This window comes from Panulirus ornatus, chromosome 3 (genome assembly GCF_036320965.1).
Source record: "Panulirus ornatus isolate Po-2019 chromosome 3, ASM3632096v1, whole genome shotgun sequence".
Classification (NCBI taxonomy): Eukaryota; Metazoa; Arthropoda; class Malacostraca; order Decapoda; family Palinuridae; genus Panulirus; species Panulirus ornatus.
The window spans coordinates 35,472,548-35,493,494 of record NC_092226.1 but is presented as its reverse complement, the minus strand read 5'-3'; the positions used below and the strand labels follow the sequence as shown (position 1 = coordinate 35,493,494).

The window sequence follows — 20,947 nt, the reverse complement described above, 5'->3', positions numbered from 1 at the left end:
TATGTGAGAAATACTTCAAAAAGCAAATGGATTTGTATGTAGCATTTATGGATCTGGAGAAAGCATATGATAGAGTTGATAGAGAAGCTCTGTGGAAGATATTAAGAATATATGGTGTGGGAGCCAAGTTGTTAGAAGCTGTGAAAAATTTTTATCAACGATGTAAGGCATGTGTATGAGTAGGAACAGGGGAAAGTGATTGGTTCTCAGTGAATGTAGGTTTGTGGCAGGGGTGTGTGATGTCTCCATGGTTGTTTAATATGTTTATGGATGGGGTTGTTAGGGAGATGAATGCAAGAGTTTTGGAAAGAGGGGTAAGTATGCAGTCTCTTGTGGATGAGAGAGCTTCGGAAGTGAGTCGGTTGTTGTTCGCTGATGATACAGCGCTGGTGGATGATTTGGGTGAGAAAGTGCAGAAGCTGGTGACTCAGTTTGGTAAAGTGTGTGAAAGAAAAAATCTGAGAGTAAATGTGAATAAGAGTAAGGTTATTAGGTACAGTAGGGTTGAGGGACAAGTCAATTGGGAGGTAAGTTTGAATGGAGAAAAACTGGAGGAAGTAAAGTGTTTTAGATATTTGGGAGTGGATCTGGCAGCGGATGGAACTATAGAAGCGGAAGTGATTCATAGGGTGGGGGAGGGGGCGAAAGTTCTGGGAGCGTTGAAGAATGTGTGGAAGTCGAGAACATTATCTCAGAAAGCAAAAATGGGTGTTTGAAGGAATAGTGGTTCCAACAGTGTTATATGGTTGTGAGGCGTAGGCTATGAATAGAGTTGTGCGGAGGAGGGTGGATGTGCTGGAAATGAGATGTTTGAGGACAATATGTGGTGTGAGGTGGTTTGATCGAGTAAGTAATAATAGGGTAAGAGAGATGTGTGTGTGGTAATAAAAAGAGTATGGTTGAGAGAGCAGAAGAGGGTGTTTTGAAATTGTTTGGTCACATGGAGAGAATGAGTGAGGAAAGATTGACCAAGAGGATATATGTGTCAGAGGTGGAGGGAACGAGGAGAAGTGGGAGACCAAATTGGAGGTGGAAAGATGGAGTGAAAAAGATTTTGAGTGATCGGGGCCTGAACATGCAGGAGGGTGAAAGGCGTGCAAGGAATAGAGTGAATTGGATCGACATGGTATACTGGGGTTGACGTGCTGTCAATGGATTGAACCAGGGCATGTGAAGCGTATGGGGTAAACCATGGAAAGCTCTGTGGGGCCTGGATGTGGAAATGGAGCTGTGGGTTCGGTGCATTATTACATGACAGCTAGAGCCTGAGTGTGAATGAATGTGGCCTTTGTTGTCTTTTCCTTGTGCTACCTCGCGCACATGAGGGGGAAGGGGGTTGTTATGTGTGGCGGGGTGGCGACAGGAATGAATAAAGGCAGACAGTATGAATTATGTACATGTGTATATATGTATATGTCTGTGTGTATATATATGTATACATTGAGATGTATAGTTATGTATATTTGCATGTGTGGACATGTATGAATATACATGTGTATGTGGGTGGGTTGGGCCTTTCCTTTGTCCCTTTCCTTGTGCTACATTGCTAACGTGAGAGGCAGCGACAAAGGAAAATAAATAAAATATATGTTTTGGCTCTGAGTGTAACGAAGCTCAAGGGTAAAGGGGAAGAGTGGTTTGCGAATGTCTTGGGAGTAAAGTCAGGGGTTAGTGAGAGGACAAGATCAAGGGAAGGAGTACCACTACTCCTGAAACAGGAGTTGTAGGAGTATGTGATAGAGTGTAAGAATGTAAATTCTAGATTGATATGGGTAAAACTGAAAGTTGATGAAGAGAGATGGGTGATTATTGGTGCATATGCACCTGGGCATGAGAAGAAAGATCATAAGAGGCAAGTGTTTTGGGAGCCGCTGAATGGGTGTGTTAGTGGTTTTGATGCACAAGACCGGGTTATAGTGATGAGTGATTTGAATGCAAAGGTGAATAATGTGGCAGTTCAGGGAATAATTGGTATACATGGGGTGTTCAGTGTTGTAAATGGAAATGGTGAAGAACTTGTAGATTTATGTGGTGAAAAAGGACTGGTGATTGGGAATACCTGGTTTAAAAAGCGAGATATACATAAGTATACGTATGTAAGTAGGAGAGATGGCCAGAGAGCTTTATTGGATTACGTGTTAATTGATAGGCGCACGAAAGAGACTTTTTTGGATGTTAATGTGCTGAGAGGTGCAACTGGAGGGATGTCTGATCATTATCTTGTGGAGGCGAAGGTGAAGATTTGGAGGGGTTTTCAGAAAAGAAGAGAGAATGTTGGGGTGAAGAGAGTGGTGAAAGTAAGTGAGCTTGGGAAGGAGACTTGTTTGAGGAAGTATCAGGAGAGACTGAATACAGAATGGAAATAGGTGAGAACAAAGGAGGTAAGGGGAGTGAGGGAGGAATGGGATGTATTTAGGGAAGCAGTGATGGCTTGCACAAAAGATGCTTGTGGCATGAGAAGTGTGGGAGGTAGGCAGATTAGAAAGGGTAGTGAGTGGTGGGATGAAGAAGTAAGATTATTAGTGAAAGAGAAGAGAGAGGCATTTGGATGATTTTTGCTGGGAAAAAATGCAAATGAGTGGGAGATGTATAAAAGAAAGAGGCAGGAGGTCAAGAGAAAGGTGCAAGAGGTGAAAAAGAGGGCAAATGAGAGTTGGGGTGAGAGAGTATCATGAAATTTTAGGGAGAATAAAAAGATGTTTTAGAAGGAGGTAAATAAAGTGCGTAAGACAAGGAAGCAAATGGGAACTTCAGTGAAGGGGGCTAATGGGGAGGTGATAACAAGTAGTGGTGATGTGAGAAGGAGATGGAGTGAGTATTTTGAAGGTTTGTTGATTGTATTTGATGATAGAGTGGCAGATATAGGGTGTTTTGGTCGAGGTGGTGTGCAAAGTGAGAGGGTTAGGGAAAATGATTTGGTAAACAGAGAAGAGGTAGTAAAAGCTTTACGGAAGATGAAAGCTGTCAAGGCAGCAGGTTTGGATGGTATTGCAGTGGAATATATTAAAAAAGGGGTGACTGTATTGTTTTGTTGACTGGTTGGTAAGGTTATTTAATGTATGTATGATTCATGGTGAGGTGCCTGAGGATTGGTGGAATTCTTGCATAGTGCCATTGTACTAAGGCAAAGGGGATAAGAGTGAGTGCTCAAATTACAGAGGTGTAAGTTTATTGAGTATTCCTGGTAAATTATATGAGAGGGTATTGATTGAGAAGGTGAAGGCATGTACAGAACATCAGATTGGGGAAGAGCAGTGTAGTTTCAGAAGTGGTAGAGGATGTGTGGATCAGGTGTCTGCTTTGAAGAATGTATGTGAGAAATACTTTGTAGCATTTATGGATCTGGAGAAGGCATATGATAGAGTTGATAGAGATGCTCTATGGAAGTTATTAAGAATATATGGTGTGGGAGGCAAGTTGTTAGAAGCAGTGAAAAAAGTTTTTATCAAGGCTGTAAGGCATGTGTACATGTAGGAAGAGAGGAAAGTGATTGGTTCTCAGTGAATGTGGGTTAGCGGCAGGGGTGTGTGATGTCTCCATGGTTGTTTAATTTGTTTATGGATGGGGTTGTTAGGGAGGTTAATGCAAGAGTTTTGGAAAGAGGGGCAAGTATGCAGTCTGTTGTGGATGAGAGAGCTTGGGAAGTGAGTCAGTTGATGTTTGCTGATGGTACAGCGCTGGTGGCTGATTCATGTGAGAAACTGCAGAAGCTGGTGACTGAGTTTGGTAAAGTGTGTGAAAGAAGAATGTTGAGAGTAAATGTGAATAAGAGCAAGGTTATTAGGTACAGTAGGGTTGAGGGTCAAGTCAATTGGGAGGTAAGTTTGAATGGAGAAAAACTGGAGGAAGTAAAGTGTTTTAGATATCTGGGAGTGGACCTGGCAGTGGATGGAACCATGGAAGCGGAAGTGAATCATAGGGTGGGGGAGGGGGCGAAAATTCTGGGAGCCTTGAAGAATATTTGGAAGTTGAGAACATTATCTCGGAATCAAAAATGGGTATGTTTAAAGGAATAGTGGTTCCAACAATGTTATATGGCTGTGAGGCATGGTCTACAGATAGAGTTGTGCGCAGGAGGGTAGATGTGCTGGAAATGAGATGTTTGAGGACAATATGTGGTGTGAGGTGGTTTGATCGAGTAAGTAATGTAAGGGTAAGAGAGATGTGTGGAAATAAAAAGAGTGTGGTTGAGAGAGCAGAAGAGGGTGTTTTGAAATGGTTTGGTCACATGGAGAGAATGAGTGAGGAAAGATTGACCAAGAGGATATATGTGTCAGAGGTGGAGGGAACAAGGAGAAGTGGGAGACCAAATTGGAGGTGGAAAGATGGAGTGAAAAAGATTTTGAGTGATCGGGGCCTGAACATGCAGGAGGGTGAAAGGTGTACAAGGAATATAGTGAATTGGAACGATGTGGTATACCGAGGTCGACGTGCTGTCAATGGATTGAACCAGGGCATGTAAAGCGTCTGGGGTAAACCATGGAACATTCTGTGGGGCCTGGATGTGGAAAGGGAGCTGTGGGTTTGGTGCATTATTACATGACAGCTAGAGACTGAGTGTGAACGAATGGGGCCTTTGTTGTCTTTTCCTAGCACTACCTCGCAGACATGAGGGGGGAGGGGGTTTTTATTCCATGTGTGGCGAGGTGGCGATGGGAATGAATGAAGGCAGACAGTATGAATTATGTACATGTGTATATATGTAATGTCTGTGTGTGTATACATATGTGTACATTGAGATGTATAGGTATTTATATTTGCGTGTGTGGACGTGTATGTATATACATGTGTATGTGCGTGTGTTGGGCCATTCTTTCGTCTGTTTCCTTGCGCTACCTCGCTAATGCGGGAGACAGCGACAAAGCAAAATAAATAGATAAAATAGATATGTATGTATATGGGAGTGGAATCTTACATTTATGTGGGTCTCATCTCTTAACCTCTCTTTGTGTACCATACAGTTTCTGGTACTTTTTGATGTTCCCTTCGTACAGTATTTGTTTAGTTTTCTCTTTGCTTATTACTATAGAACTATTTTTCTACATCTTTTCTGACTCTTTTCTTGCTCAGTTCCTTGATATATTCACCCATTGATTGGCCCTTTCGTACTTCAAAGAACTGCTCTGTAATTTCCGTCATATATACTGAGAACATTTAATTTTACAACAAAAGACTTTTATATAAGTTGGAGGCTCTAGTCCTTATTAAGTCCTTATTAAGACCAGGCCTTGCAAGAGGAAAATAATGGTCCATAGAAAGTCACTAAAAAGAGGGGAAGATTGATTTATTCTTTTTGGGGGTAAGACTTTTTCTGTGTTTGTTAACAAGGCAAGCCTGATTTTTATTTATAAATGATATGATCCAGATCCAGAACATAAAGAGTGTACCTTTCCTAACATTACGCAAATAATAAGTAAGATTTTTCTGCTTATGTGAAGAACACCCAAACATATATCAAAAGTAGAGGGAATCTAATCCATGACTAGAGTTTTTGGGAAAGAAAAAACTATTATTGAACTGTCTTGTTCTCCTTTATCTTGAATCCGATATGTGGCCAAAAGATTGTGCATCTTGATGTTGCATATCATCCATTGCAATCCAGCAAAAGGGCAGCCAACATAATTCTGATAAAATCTGATTATAAGAAACATTTTTATCATAAACTGCTCAGTACTGTATAACCATTCTGAATTCATTCTTTTGTTCTGTTTTCCTATCTTAGTCTTTAAATATCTGTAACCCATAAATTAACGGATTGTCCAGAAAGCTGGATTATAACCTGATGTCTGGGACTTCTATTGTAAGATTGAATTTGTTATAATTCAGGAAGAAGTTATAGATTAAATGGAATAAGATATGATTAATTCATCTAAATAAAGCTAACTTTTTTAAGGAGATTTGAAAAATGTTGGAGTGTTACCTATTTTTCATGAATGACAAATTTATGAGTTTTTTTTTACAATCATGTGTTATCTTTCATATTTTGAAGAGAACAAAATCTGGGTTTGTATTAATACATTTGTGCTTACATTGGCAAATGATTTTGGTTTATCATTTTCTTTCTGTATTTCTAGTGTATAATTTGAGGGAGTATTGTTTATATAAATGGCTTACTGTTCAGATAAGTACATAGAAATGGTAATAGGACAGCACAAATGGTTTATGATGATTCTTAAATCTTTCAGTGATAGAATAAAGTAATCTGCTCAGATACATATTTTATGGGCTCCATTATTTACATAGAAACTATTACCATGACTTGAAAAACCATACATGCATTGTTTGCGGAATGAACTCCCACTATATCTCTCTTGGCAGAATTTTACTACATCAGAATTCGCACTATACGCCAGGACCAGTGAAGGAATGTTTAGGTTTGTTGGGGCTTCCTCTAGAACTGACGGTGCTCCTTTGTATGTGGAAAGCCCAGGGATCTGTGCAGATGTAACAGGGTGTCTATGTGGCACAGAGGGTGCTGCCTCCACCATTTGTAGCATCATGTCTGCAAAGTGCCAGCAACCTCAGTGCAACAGTCCAATAGATATGACAGGATTTTGCTGTCCTGTGTGTGGTAAGGCTTCATAGATTTCTTGTTTATTGGCTTCTTAAAAAAAGCTGCTGACATCTTATCATTTTTTTTACAAATATAGACAGCTTAGACATGCAGCATTCTTTGTTTTTAGTTTAGCATCAAGGCAAAATTGTCTTGTACTATATAAAGAAGCAGGTACATACTTGTTTGTCAATTGGATGTAACAATTACTGCAACAATTGATTATATTGCTTCAGAGACAATAGTCTGACTTTTATAGTAAATTGTTAGTTAGATCTGTGTTTTCACTACTAAGTAGACATTGAGGAGGCAGTCTTTCAATCCGTCTATCTATCTATATCTGACACCTGTTCTTTTCAAGAACACCCCCAAGCGTGGTAACTATAGCAGAATAGGGCAACTTTAATGCAGTGTCCAGATGCTTCTACTTAATGTTCTTACTGACTACAACCTAATGTTCCAACCTACTAGTTTTACCTAATGCTCACACCTGAGTGTCTACCTACTGCTTCTACCTAATGCTCTTGTGTAATGGTTCTACCTACTGCTTCTATATATTGGGTCCTACCGTTTTGCAGAAAGGCAGGGCTAGTACAAATCAATCAATGCAGGAAACTAAGAGTTGTGAAGAATGAGTTGTGTGAATTAAATGTTGTCAAGTGTTACTTGTGATAAGGAGACTGGATGTATATTTAGGGACCAACTTACATATAAACAGTGTTGAGGTGTTACCAGACTCCACCTGCTTGAGGTTACACCATCAGGGAAAAGTCTTCTTTGGTGAAGCAGTATCACTGGGAATACAATTCTTCATTTCCCTCTTACTATATCCCTTGGGATGCAGGAGCCTGTTGGAAGGTCCAGGTGACACCAGGACTCTCATAGAAATTGGTCTTGGAGTAAGTATAGATAAATAAGATAGATTAAGGATTGACGGTCAGTGGCTTAGCTATACAGCATAAAAGATTAAGAATTGACAGTCAGTGGCTTAGCTATACAGCATAGATACTGCCTTTAATGGAGATTATTTACTTTTGTACATCAAAAAATTGATAACAAATCAAAAAATGCTTGTTAATCATAAATCAACCTATTGCTGTGGTATCCTTGTGATGACTTCATGAGATATAATACTCTATGAGTCTGTTATAGTCATGACACATTTCTGTGCAGGAGCTGAGGTGACAATCAACCATAGCGGGACATTACCTCTTGCTCATGTGGTGGAGCTACTGAGGGATCACCTTCAGAGTTCTGCTATCCAACATGTTGCAGGCTATGCTGCTAAAATGGATGATGGACTCTTCCATATCTATTTCACGGCCGTGAATGAAAATGGGGACTACAAATTGGCTTCAAAAACCTTCATAATCAAGTTTGATCAAGGTATGTAGAATGAACTTGTAGTTTTAAGTAATAATTTGTTTCTGCCATATGATGACTCATCCAAGATATTTTCAGAACAAAGCAGTCACTTTTATGTTTGTACATAATAATGTAGGTGATTGAAGCTGATGAGCTGATCTAAGACATTTAAAAAAAATCACAGTGTAGTAATTCTTCTACTTTGCACTGTGTAGTAATTCTTTTACTTTGTCTTTGAAATATTTTTTTTACTGTTTGGTACTGATATATGGCATTGTGTAATGCAGTAAGCTGAAGCTACTGGATCATCTAAGAAAATACACCTGTTCATGATGACCTGCTTTTTCTTTTTTTTTATTGTGCCTTGAATCAATTTCAAGAAAGTATATGTAATTGAAATGTTGATAGAATGAAGCCATTGCATTAAATTACAGTCTTAAAGAGAAAGAGCTGAATGTGAATAGGTATGGGAATAAGAGAGTAAGGCATAGTAATGTTTTTATGATTTTTTAAAGAATGTGACAGCCCAATCATTTTATAAAGATAGTGGTTACCTATGTTGTCATCTATTTAAGCAATATAAGGGAGAAACTCTACACTTGTAGGGCCTCCTTTAGTAAGCTTTCTTAACTACCCAAGAATTTTGTTGTAACTCTTAAAAATGAGTGCATTCACAGTTTTTTTGTATAGTTTTCCATGCATTCACAATTCTAGTACTATTATTAGTGCTTCATCACAGTTTTTTAATATTTTTTCATCTTGTGTCCTTTCCGTGATCTTTCTTTGCTAGGTTTTAAAGGACTTCTTATCTTCAAAAATTTTGAAATTGATTTAGAAACTTTGAAATTAGAGTCATGTCACCCCTTATTCTCTTTTCATCTCCTCTTTCTTCCAGTGTGGGAAAATTCTTGGCTTCTCGCCTATTCTTGCAACTTGTCCCTTGTATTTTGTGGTCACTTTATTTAACATTCTTTTAAGCACTCTCTATCAGATCTACATATTTCTTAAAATAGCAGGACCAATCTGGTGAAAAGCACTCAAATTTAGGTCATTTATGTGCTTTAGATATTTTTTCAAAACTTTTTTGTCGATATACATAAAGCAATTCAGTTTTCAAGTAGTAATTTAGTCCCATAATAGTTCCTTCATGTCATGTTTTGGCATTAGCCTACAAATATATCAACTGCCACTTCCTTTTTGTACATGCATTCATGGAATTTGTTTTTTGCTAGATGCTCTCCATAATTCAGTTTCTTTCACTGTGACTCGTCTTTAGCACTTTTGTCAGACTGTACTTCATCAACCATAAAGCCGACCACACTAGAAACATATTCAAGTCCCTGGACACTCATGACTTCATCTTTTGTAAATGTATTTAAGATGATTCAGATAATTCTTTGCAGTCCTTTATGTATATCAGGAATAGCAACAGCCCTAAGACTGAGCACTGTGTGATGCCAGTGGTTAAACTACTCATTTTGAAAATACATCTTTGACAAGTCTTTCTTTTGTCTGCCACTCTAATGATTATTGATCCATTAAAGGAATTCCACCCTTATGCATGCCTGTTCATCTTAATTTCAAACCATCTCCTGTATGTTACAATGTCAAATGCCTTTTGGTAGTCCAAGAATACACAGTCCACCCACCCATCTCTTTATATAGGCCAATGCTCTCTCTGTCATAGAAGTCTAGAAGATTTGTTTTATGTAACCTCTTTCCTTTGAACTTGTGCTGTCTCTGTCATGCATTGTCGTTCCTTTGCAAGTAATCATCCACATGGTTACTGATTATTTTTTCAAACAGTTTACTGACCAAGTTTACTACAGCTTCTGGCCAGAGGTTCAATGCTTTTCCCTATTTCCTTTCTTAAGATTAGATATCTAATAACACTCATTCTCTTCCATCATTTTTCCTTTTTTTAGCATATCATGTAGCCTGTCAGGAATATTTGGTCACTTATGTACAAGATCAATATGCCATATGTGGATCTAGATCCTGCAATATCTTAACTTTGTTTTGCCTAACAAATCTAATACTTTCCACTGCCTTTTTTTCCCATACCATCTCATTGGTATTGGGAAACATGTCAGTTACTTGGAATAAGATATGAAAGATTTCATTCAGGTATTTGCATATTTCAACTGTTTGTTTCAAGAGGTTTCCCCATTAAGTCTTTTTGATTTATTTTATATGTTTTTTAACAACTGATTTACCTGTAATAAATTCTTATTAGAGCTTTAATTTTGTGTTCTCCTCTTGCATATTTGTTTATTTATTATTTATTTATTTACTTTATATTGCTTTGTCGCTGTCTCCCGCGTTAGCAAAGTAGTGCAAGGAAACAGACGAAAAGAATGGCCCAACCCACCCACATACACATGTATATACATACACGTCCACACACGCAAATATACAAACCTATAAAATCTCATCGTATACATATGCATACACACACAGACATATACATATATAAACTTGTACATAATTCATACTGTCTGCCTTTATTAATTCCCATTGCCACCCCGCCACACATGAAATAACAACCCCCTCCCCCCCTCATGTGCGCAAGGTAGCGCTAGGAAAAGACAACAAAGGCCACTTTCATTCACACTCAGTCTCTAGCTGTCATGTAATAATGCACCAAAACCACAGCTCCCTTTCCACTTCCAGGCTCCACAGAATGTTCCATGGTTTACCCCAGACGCTTCACATGCCATGGTTCAATCCATTGACAGCATGTCGACCCAGGTATACCACATTGTTCCAATACACTCTATTCCTTGCATGCCTTTCACCCTCTTGCATGTTCAGGCCCCGATCACTCAAAATCTTTTTCACTCCATCTTTCCACCTCCAATTTGGTCTCCCACTTCTCGTTCCCTCCACATCTGACACATATATTCTCTTTGTCAATCTTTCCTCACTCATTCTCTCCATGTAACCAAACCATTTCAAAACACCCCCTTCTGCTCTCTCAACCACACTCTTTTTATTATCACTCATCTCTCTTACCCTATTATTACTTAATCAAACCACCTCGCACCACATATTGTCCTTAAACATCTCATTTCCAGCACATCCACCCTCCTCTGTACAACTCTGTCCATAGCCCACACCTCACAACCATATAACATTCTTGGAACCACTATTCCTTCAAACGTACCCATTTTTGCTTTCCGAGATAATGTTCTTGACTTCCACACATTCTTCAACGCTCCCAGAACTTTTGCCCCCTCCCCCACCCTATGATTCACTTTAGCTTCTGTGGTTCCAACTGCTGCCAAATCCACTCCCAGATATTTAAAACACTTCACTTCCTCCAGTTTTTTTCCATTCAAACTTACCTCCCAATTGACTTGTCCCTCAACCCTACTGTACCTAATAACCTTGCTCTTATGCGCATTTACTCTCAGCTTTCTTCTTTCACACACTTTACCAAACTCAGTCACCAGCTTCTGCAGTTTCTCATGAATCAGCCACCAGCGCTGTATCATCAGCGAACAACAACAGACTCACTTTCCAAGCTCTCTCATCCACAACAGACTGCATACTTGCCCCTCTTTCCAAAACTCTTCCATTCACCTCCCTAACAACCCCATCTATAAACAAATTAAACAACCATGGAGACATCACACACCCCTACCGCAAACCAATATTCACTGAGAACCAATCACTTTCCTCTCTTCCTACACATACACATGCCTTACATCCTTGATAAAAACTTTTCACTGCTTCTAACAACTTGCCTCCCACGCCATATATTCTTAATACCTTCCACAGAGCATCTCTATCAACTCTGTCATAAGCCTTCTCCAGATCCATAAATGCTACATACAAATCCATTTGCTTTTCTAAGTATTTCTCACATACATTCTTCAAAGCAAACACCTGATCCACACATCCTCTACCACTTCTGAAACCACACTGCTCTTCCCCAATCTGATACTCTGTACATGCCTTCACCCTCTCAATCAATACTCTCCCATATAATTTCCCAGGAATACTCAGCGCTCTTATTATACCTCTGTAATTTGAGCACTCACTTTTATCCCCTTTGCCTTTGTACAGTGGCACTATGCAAGCATTCCGCCAATCCTCAGGCACCTCATCATGAGTTGTACATATTATTATTTGCTTTCTTGCCGTCTCCCGCGTTAGCGAGGTAGCGCAAGGAAACAGACGAAAGAATGGCCCAACCCGCCCACATACACATGTATATACATACACGTCCACACACGCAAATATACATACCTATACATCTCACTGTACACATATATACACACACAGACATATACGTATATACACGTACATAATTCATACTGTCTGCCTTTATTTGTTCCCATCGCCACCTCGCCACACATGGAATAACAACCCCCTCCCCCCTCATGTGTGCGAGGTAGCGCTAGGAAAAGACACCAAAGGCCCCATTCCTTCACACTCAGTCTCTAGCTGTCATGTAATAATGCACCGAAACCACAGCTCCCTTTCCACATCCAGGCCCCACTTAACATTCCATGGTTTACCCCAGACGCTTCACATGCTCTGGTTCAATCCATTGACAGCACGTCGACCCCGGTATACCACATCATTCCAATTCACTCTATTCCTTGCACGCCTTTCACCCTCCTGCATGTTCAGGCCCCGATCACTCAAAATCTTTTTCACTCCATCTTTCCACCTCCAATTTGGTCTCCCACTTCTCCTTGTTCCCTCCACCTCTGACACAAATATCCTCTTGGTCAATCTTTCCTCACTCATTCTCTCCATGTGACCAAACCATTTCAAAACACCCTCTTCTGCTCTCTCAACCACACACTTTTTATTTCCACACATCTCTCTTACCCTTACATTACTTACTCGATCAAACCACCTCACACCACATATTGTCCTCAAACATCTCATTTCCAGCACATCCACCCTCCTGTGCACAACTCTATCCATAGCCCGGGCCTCGCAACCATACAACATTGTTGGAACCGCTATTCCTTCAAACATACCCATTTTTGCTTTCCGAGATAATGTTCTCGACTTCCAAACATTCTTCAATGCTCCTAGAATTTTAGCCCCCTCCCCCTCCCTTTGATTCACTTCCGCTTCCATGGTTCCATCCGCTGCCAGATCCACTCCCAGATATCTAAAACACTTTACTTCCTCCAGTTTTTCTCCATTCAAACTTACCTCCCAATTGACTTGACCCTCAACCCTACTGTACCTGATAACCTTGCTCTTATTCACATTTACTCTTAACTTTCTTCTTTCACACACTTTACCAAACTCAGTCACCAGCTTCTGCAGTTTCTCACATGAATCAGCCACCAGTGCTGTATCATCATCGAACAACAACTGACTCACTTCCCAAGCTCTCTCATCCACAAGAGACTGCATACTTACCCCTCTTTCCAAAACTCTTGCATTCACCTCCCTAACAACCCCATCCATAAACAAATTAAACAACCATGGAGACATCACACACCCCTGCCGCAAACCTACATTCACTGAGAACCAATCACTTTCCTCTCTTCTTACACATACACATGCCTAACATCCTCGATAAAAACTTTTCACTGCTTCTAACAACTTGCCTCCCACACCATATATTCTTAAAACCTTCCACAGAGCATCTCTATCAACTCTATCATATGCCTTCTCCAGATCCATAAATGCTACATACAAATCCATTTGTTTTTCTAAGTATTTCTCACATACATTCTTCAAAGCAAACACCTGATCCACACATCCTTTACCACTTCTGAAACCACATCTGATGCTCTGTACATGCCTTCACCCTCTCAATCAATACCCTCCCATATAATTTACCAGGATTACTCAACAAACTTATACCTCTGTAATTTGAGCACTCACTCTTATCCCCTTTCCCTTTGTACAATTGCACTATGCAAGCATTCCGCGAATCCTCAGGCACCTCACCATGAATCATACATACATTAAATAACCTTACCAACCAGTCAACAATAAAGTCACCCCCTTTTTTAATAAATTCCACTGCAATACCATCCAAACCTGCTGTCTTGCCGGCATTCATCTTCGGTAAAGCTTTTACTACCTCTTCTCTATTTACCTAATCATTTTCCCTAACCCTCTCACTTTGCACACCACCTCGACCAAAACACCCTATATCTGCCACTCTGTCATCAAACACATTCAACAAACCTTCAAAATACTCACTCCATCTCCTTCTCGCATCACCAGTACTTGTTATCAGCTCCCCATTAGCCCCTTTCACTGAAGTTCCCATTTGCTCCCTTGTCTTAAGCACTTTATTTACCTCCTTCCAAAACATCTTTTTATTCTCCCTGAAATTTAATGATACTCTCTCACCCCAACTCTCATTTGCCCTCTTTTTCACCTCTTGCACCTTTCTCTTGACCTCCTGCCTCTTTCTTTTATACCTCTCCCACTCATTTGCATTTTTTCCCTGCAAAAATCGTCCAAATGCCTCTCTCTTTTCTTTCACTAATAATCTTACTTCTTCATCCCGCCACTCACTACCTTTTCTAATCAACCCACCTCCCACGCTTCTGATGCCACAAGCATCTTTTGCGCAAGCCATCACTGCTTCCCTAAATACATCCCATTCCTCCCCCACTCCCCTTACTTCCATTGTTCTCACCTTTTTCCATTCTGTACTCAGTCTCTCATGGTACTTCCTCACACAAGTCTCCTTCCCAAGCTCACTTACTCTCACCATTCTCTTCACCCCAATATTCTCTCTTCGTTTCTGAAAACCCCCACAAATCTTTACCTTTGCCTCCACAAGATAATGATCAGACATCCCTCCAGTTGCACCTCTCAGCACATTAACATCCAAAAGTCTCTCTTTCGTGCGTCTATCAATTAACATGTAATCCAATAACGCTCTCTGGCCATCTCTCCTACTTACATACGTATGCTTATGTATATCTCCCTTTTTAAACCAGGTATTCCCAATCACCAGTCCTTTTTCAGCACATAAATCTACAAGCTCTTCACCATTTCCATTTACAACACTGAACACCCCATGTATACCAATTATTCCCTCAACTGCCACATTACTCACCTTTGCATTCAAATCACCCATCACTATAACCCGGTCTCGTGCATCAAAACCACTAACACACTCATTCAGCTGCTCCCAAAACACTTGCCTCTCATGATCTTTCTTCTCATGCCCAGGTGCATATGCACCAATAATCACCCATCTCTCTCCATCAACTTTCAGTTTTACCCATATCAATCTAGAATTTACTTTCTTACACTCTATCACATACTCCCACAACTCCTGATTCAGGAGTACATATCTTAATATTAAATATTAACCTTCCCAACCAGTCAACAATACAGTCACCCCTTTTTTTAATAAATTCCACTGCAATACCATCCAAACCCGCTGCATGGCTTGCTTTCATCTTCTGCAAAGCATTTACTACCTCTTCTCTGTTTACCAAATCATTTTCCCTCACCCTCTCAATTTGCACACCACCTCAACCAAAACACCCTATATCTGCCACTCTATCATGAAACACATTCAACAAACCTTCAAAATACTCACTCCATCTCCTTCTCACATCACCACTACTTGTTATCACCTCCCCATTAGCCTCCTTCACTGAAGTTCCCATTCGTTCCCTTGTCTTACACACTTTCTTTACCTCCTCCCAAAACATCTTTTTATTCTCCCTAAAATTTAATGATACTCTCTCACCCCAACTCTCATTTGCCCTCTTCCTCTTTTTCACCCCTTGCACCTTTCTCTTGACTTCCTGCCTCTTTCTTTTATACATCTCCCATTCATTTGCATTATTTCCCTGCGAAAAATGTCCAAATGCCTCTCTCTTCTCTTTCACTAATAATCTTACTTCTTCATCCCACCACTCATTTCCCTTTCTAATCTGCCCACCTCCCACTCTTCTCATGCCACAAGCATCTTTTGCGCAAGCCATCACTGCATCCCTAAATACATCCCATTCCTCCCCTACTCCCCTTACGTCCTTTGTTCTCACCTTTTTCAATTCTGTACTCAGTCTCTCCTGGTACTTCCTCACACAAGTCTCCTTCCCAAGGTCACTTACTCTCCCCACTCTTTTCACCCCAACATTCTCTCTTCTGAAAACCTCTACAAATCTTCACCTTCACCTCCACAAGATAATGATCAGACATTCCTCCAGTTGTACCTCTCAGCACATTAACATCCAAGAGCCTCTCTTTCGCATGCCTATCAATTAACACGTAATCCAATAACGCTGTCTGGCCATCTCTCCTACTTACATAGGTATATTTATATATACCTCTCCCCTGGGGATAGGGGAGAAAGAATACTTCCCATGCATTCCTCATGTGTCATGGAAGGCGACTAAAGGGGACGGGAGCGGGGGGCTAGAAACCCTCCCCTCCTTGTATTTTAACTTTCTAAAAGGGGAAACAGAAGAAGGAGTCACGCGGGGAGTGTTCATCCTCCTCGAAGGCTCAGATTGGGGTGTCTAAATGTGTATGGATGTAACCAAGATGAGAAAAAAGGAGAGATAGGTAGTATGTTTGAGAAAAGGAACCTGGATGTTTAGGCTCTGAGTGAAACGAAGCTCAAGGGTAAAGGGGAAGAGTGGTTTGGGAATGTCTTGGGAGTAAAGTCAGGGGTTAGTGAGAGGACAAGTGCAAGGGAAGGAGTAGCACTACTCCAGAAACAGGAGTGGTGGGAGAATCTGATAGAGTGTAAGAAAGTAAACTCTTGATTGATATGGGTAAAACTGAAAGTTGATGGAGAGAGATGGGTGATTATTGGTGCATGTGCACCTGGGCATGAGACGATAGATCATGAGAGGCAAGTGTTTTGGGAGCAGCTGAATGAGTGTGTTAGTAGTTTTGATGCACGAGACCGGGTTATAGTGATGGGCGATTTGAATGCAAAGGTGAGTAATGTGGCAATTGAGGGAATAATTGGTATACATGGGGTGTTCAGTTTTGTAAATGGAAATGTGAATAGCTTGTAGATTTATGTGGTGAAAAAGGACTGGTGATTGGGAATACCTGGTTTAAAAAGTGAGATATACATAAGTATACGTATGTAAGTAGGAGAGATGGCCAGAGAGCGTTATTGGATTATGTGTTAATTGATAGACGCACGAAAGAGAGACTTTTGGATGTTAATGTGATGAGAGTTGCAACTGGAGGGATGTCTGATCATTATCTTGTGGAGGCGAAGTTGAAGATTTGTGGGGGTTTTCAGAAAAGAAGAGAGAATGTTGGGGTGAAGAGGGTGGTGAGAGTAAGTGAGCTTGGGAAGGAGACTTGTGTGAGTAAGTACCAGGAGAGACTGAGTACAGAATGGAAAAAGGTTAGAACAAAGGACGTAAGGGGAGTAGGGGACGAATAGGATGTATTTAGTGAAGCAGCGATGGCTTGCGCAAAAGATGCTTGTAGCATGAGAAGCGTGGGAGGTGGGTAGATTAGAAAGGGTAGTGAGTGGTGGGATGAAGAAGTAAGATTATTAGTGAAAGAGAAGAGAGAGGCATTTGGACGATTTTTGCATTGAAATAATGCAAATGAGTGTGAGATGTATAAAAGAAAGAGGCAGGAGGTCAAGAGAAAGGTGCAAGAGGTGAAAAAGAGGGCAAATGAGAGTTAGGGTGAGAGAGTGTCATTAAATTTTAGGGAGAATAAAAAGATGTTTTGGAAGGAGGTAAATAAAGTGCGTAAGACAAGGGAACAAATGGAAACTTCAGTGAAGGAGGCTAATGGGGAGGTGATAACAAGTAGTGGTGATGTGGGAAGGAGATGGAGTATTTTGAAGGTTTGTTGAATGTGTTTGATGATGGAGTGGCAGATATAGGGTGTTTTGGTGGAGGTGGTGTGCAAAGTGAGAGGGTTAAGGAAGTGAGAGGGTTAAGAGAAGAGTTAGTAAAAGCTTTGCGGAAGATGAAAACAAGCAAGGCAGCGGATTTGGATGGTATTGCAGTGGAATTTATTAAAAAAGGGGATGACTGTATTGTTGACTGGTTGGTAAATTTATTTAATGTATGTACGATTCATGGTGAGGTGCCTGAGGATTGGCAGAATGCTTGCATAGTGCCATTGTACAAAGGCAAAGGAGACAAAGGTGAGTGCTCAAATTACAGAGGTATATGTTTGTTGTGTATTCCTGGGAAATTATATGGGGGGGTATTGATTGAGAGGGTAAAGGCATGTACAGAGCATCAGATTGGGGAAGAGCAGCGTGGTTTCAGAAGTGGTAGAGGATGTGTGGATCAGGTGTTTGCTTTGAAGAATGTATGTGAGAAATACTTAGAAAAGCAAATGGATTTGTATGTAGCATTTATGGATCTGGAGGAGGCATATGATAGAGTAGATAGAGATGCTCTGTGGAAGGTATTAAGAATATATGGTGTGGGAGGCAAATTGTTAGAAGCAATGAAAAGTTTTTATCGAGGATGTAAGGCATGTGTATGTGTAGGAAGAGAGGAAAGTGATTGGTTCTCAGTGGATGTAGGTTTGTGGCAGGGGTGTGTGATGTCTCCATGGTTGTTTAATTTGTTTATGGATGGGGTTGTTAGGGAGGTGAATGCAAGAGTTTTGGAAAGAGGGGCAAGTATGCAGTATGTTGTGGATGAGAGAGCTTAGGAAGTGAGTCAGTTGTTGTTCGCTGATGAAACAGCGCTGGTGGCTGACTTGTGTGAGAAACTGCAAAAGCTGGTGCCTGAGTTTGGTAAAGTGTGTGAAAGAAGAAAGTTGAGAGTAAATGTGAATAAGAGCAAGGTTATTAGGTACAGTAGGGTTGCGGGTCAAGTCAGTTGGGAGGTAAGTTTGAATGGAGAAAAACTGGAGGAAGTGAAGTGTTTTAGATATCTGGGAGTGGATTTGGCAGCGGATGGAACCATGGAAGCAGAAGTGAATCATAGGGTGGGGGAGGGGGCAAAAATTCTGGGAGCGTTGAAGAACGTGTGGAAGTCGAGAACATTATCTCGGAAAGCAAAAATGGGTATGTTTGAAGGAATAGTGGTTTCAACAATTTTATATGTTTGTGAGGCATGGGCTATGTGCGCAGGAGGGTGTATGTGCTGGAAATGAGATGTTTGAGGACAACATGTGGTGTGAGGTGGTTTGATCGAGTAAGTAATAATAGGGTAAGAGAGATGTGTGGTAATAAAAAGAGTGAGGTTGAGAGAGCAGAAGAGGGTGTTTTGAAACAGTTTGGTCACATGGAGAGAATGAGTAAGGAAAGATTGACCAAGAGGATATATATGTGTCAGAGGTGGAGGGAACGAGAAGTGGGAGACCAAATTGGAGGTGGAAAGATGGAGTGAAAAAGATTTTGAGTGATCGGGGTCTGAACATGCAGGAAGGTGAAAGGCGTTCAAGGAATAGAGTGAATTGGAGCGATGTGGTATACCGGGGTCGACGTGTTGTCAATGAATTGAACCAGGGTATGTGAAGCTTCTGGGGTAAACCATGGAAAGTTCTGTGGGGCCTGGATGTGGAAAGGGAGCTGTAGTTTCGGTGCCTTATTACATGACAGCTAGAGACTGAGTGTGAACGAATGGGGCCTTTGTTGTCTTTTCCTAGTGCTACCTCGCACACATGAGGAAGGAGGGGGTTGTTATTTCATGTGTGGTGAGGTGGTGATGGGAATGAATAAGGGCAGACAGTATGAATTATGTCCATGTGTATATATGTATATGTCTGTGTGTATATATATATGTATACGTTGAGATGTATAGGTATGTATATTTGTGTGTGTGGACGTGTATGTATATACATGTGTATGTGGGTGGGTTGGGCCATTCTTTCATCTGTTTCCTTGCGCTACCACGCTAATGTGGGAGACAGCGACAAAGCAAAATAGGTAAATAAACCTCTCTTTTTCAACCAGGTATTCACAATCACTAGTCCTTTTTCAGCACATAAATCTACAAGCTCTTCTCCATTTCCATTTACAACACTGGACACACCATGTACACCAATTATTCCCTCAACTACCACATTACTCACCTTTGCATTCAAATCACCCATTACTGTAACCCAATCTCGTGCATCGAAACTACTAACACACTCACTCAGCTTCTCCCAAAATACTTGCCTCTCATGATCTTTATTCTCATGCCCAGGTGCATATGCACCAATAATCACCCATCTCTCTCCATCCACTTTCAGTTTTACCCATATCAATCCAGAGTTTACTTTCTTACACTCTATCACATACTCCCACCACTACTGTTGTGGGAGTAGTGCTACTCCTTCCCTTGCTCTTGTCCTCTCACTAACCCCTGACTTTACTCCCAAGACATTCCCAAACCACTCTTCCCCTTTACCCTTGAGCTTCGTTTCACTCAGAGCCAAAACATCCAGGTTCCTTTCCTCAAACATACTACCTATCTCTCTTTTTTTCTCATTTTGGTTACATCCACACACGTTTTGACACCCCAATCTGATCTTTCGAGGATGATGAGCACTCCCTGTGTGACTCCTTCTGTTTTGTTTTTTTTCTCTCAAATGGTACCTGGCTTTTATGCTGTGAATATCTCCTCCATAGTACATCCCTATTTTATGTGGCCTTTTGATACCTGTCGAACCACATATCTTTTTTCCTTACCCCTTTCTCCATTTCCTTCCATTGGTACCTACTTATCACCAAATTCTTCATGGATCTAACAAAGCTTCATGTAACATCTGTATTCTAATTGTGGAATTCCATTTCTTAGTTTATATTTCTAAGAAAATGTTTAACTCTGAATAGCTACCATTCTTGTATCTCTTCATGGGGTTTGATGTGCTTTCTAGTTTCATAGTTATTTCTTCACTAACCTGCAAAATCAGATTCATGCACCATGATTTCATCTTCCCCAGGATTAATATCATGGGTGATGTTTGCTGTTTCCAGGCAACTGTACTTGGAAATAAGATCATCTGCTGATGAAGTGTCATTCTTTCTTTTTAGTATCCTTAATAGCAAGTTGGTACAGGAAGCTTTCATGAACACATTCTAAGAGTTTATTTCCATGATTCTCTTCCTATGTAAATCAAAGCACCTCCAGTTAG

The 20,947-nt window shown here is 40.6% G+C and overlaps 1 protein-coding gene across 5 annotated transcripts in view; it reads left to right on the top strand.

The window, feature by feature from the left end:
• LOC139762069 (uncharacterized) overlaps nt 1-20,947 on the top strand; it is a 455,708-nt gene that overhangs the window by 130,986 nt on the left and 303,775 nt on the right. For all 5 annotated transcript variants that reach the window (XR_011715680.1, XM_071686826.1, XM_071686827.1 and 2 more), the window contains 2 exons: nt 6,319-6,571; nt 7,727-7,939. Coding sequence is in view for 4 of the 5 variants with exons in the window: in XM_071686826.1 (XP_071542927.1) it covers nt 6,319-6,571; nt 7,727-7,939 (466 nt within the window). In the remaining variant the exon portion in view is untranslated. The remainder of the gene's footprint in view (nt 1-6,318; nt 6,572-7,726; nt 7,940-20,947) is intronic.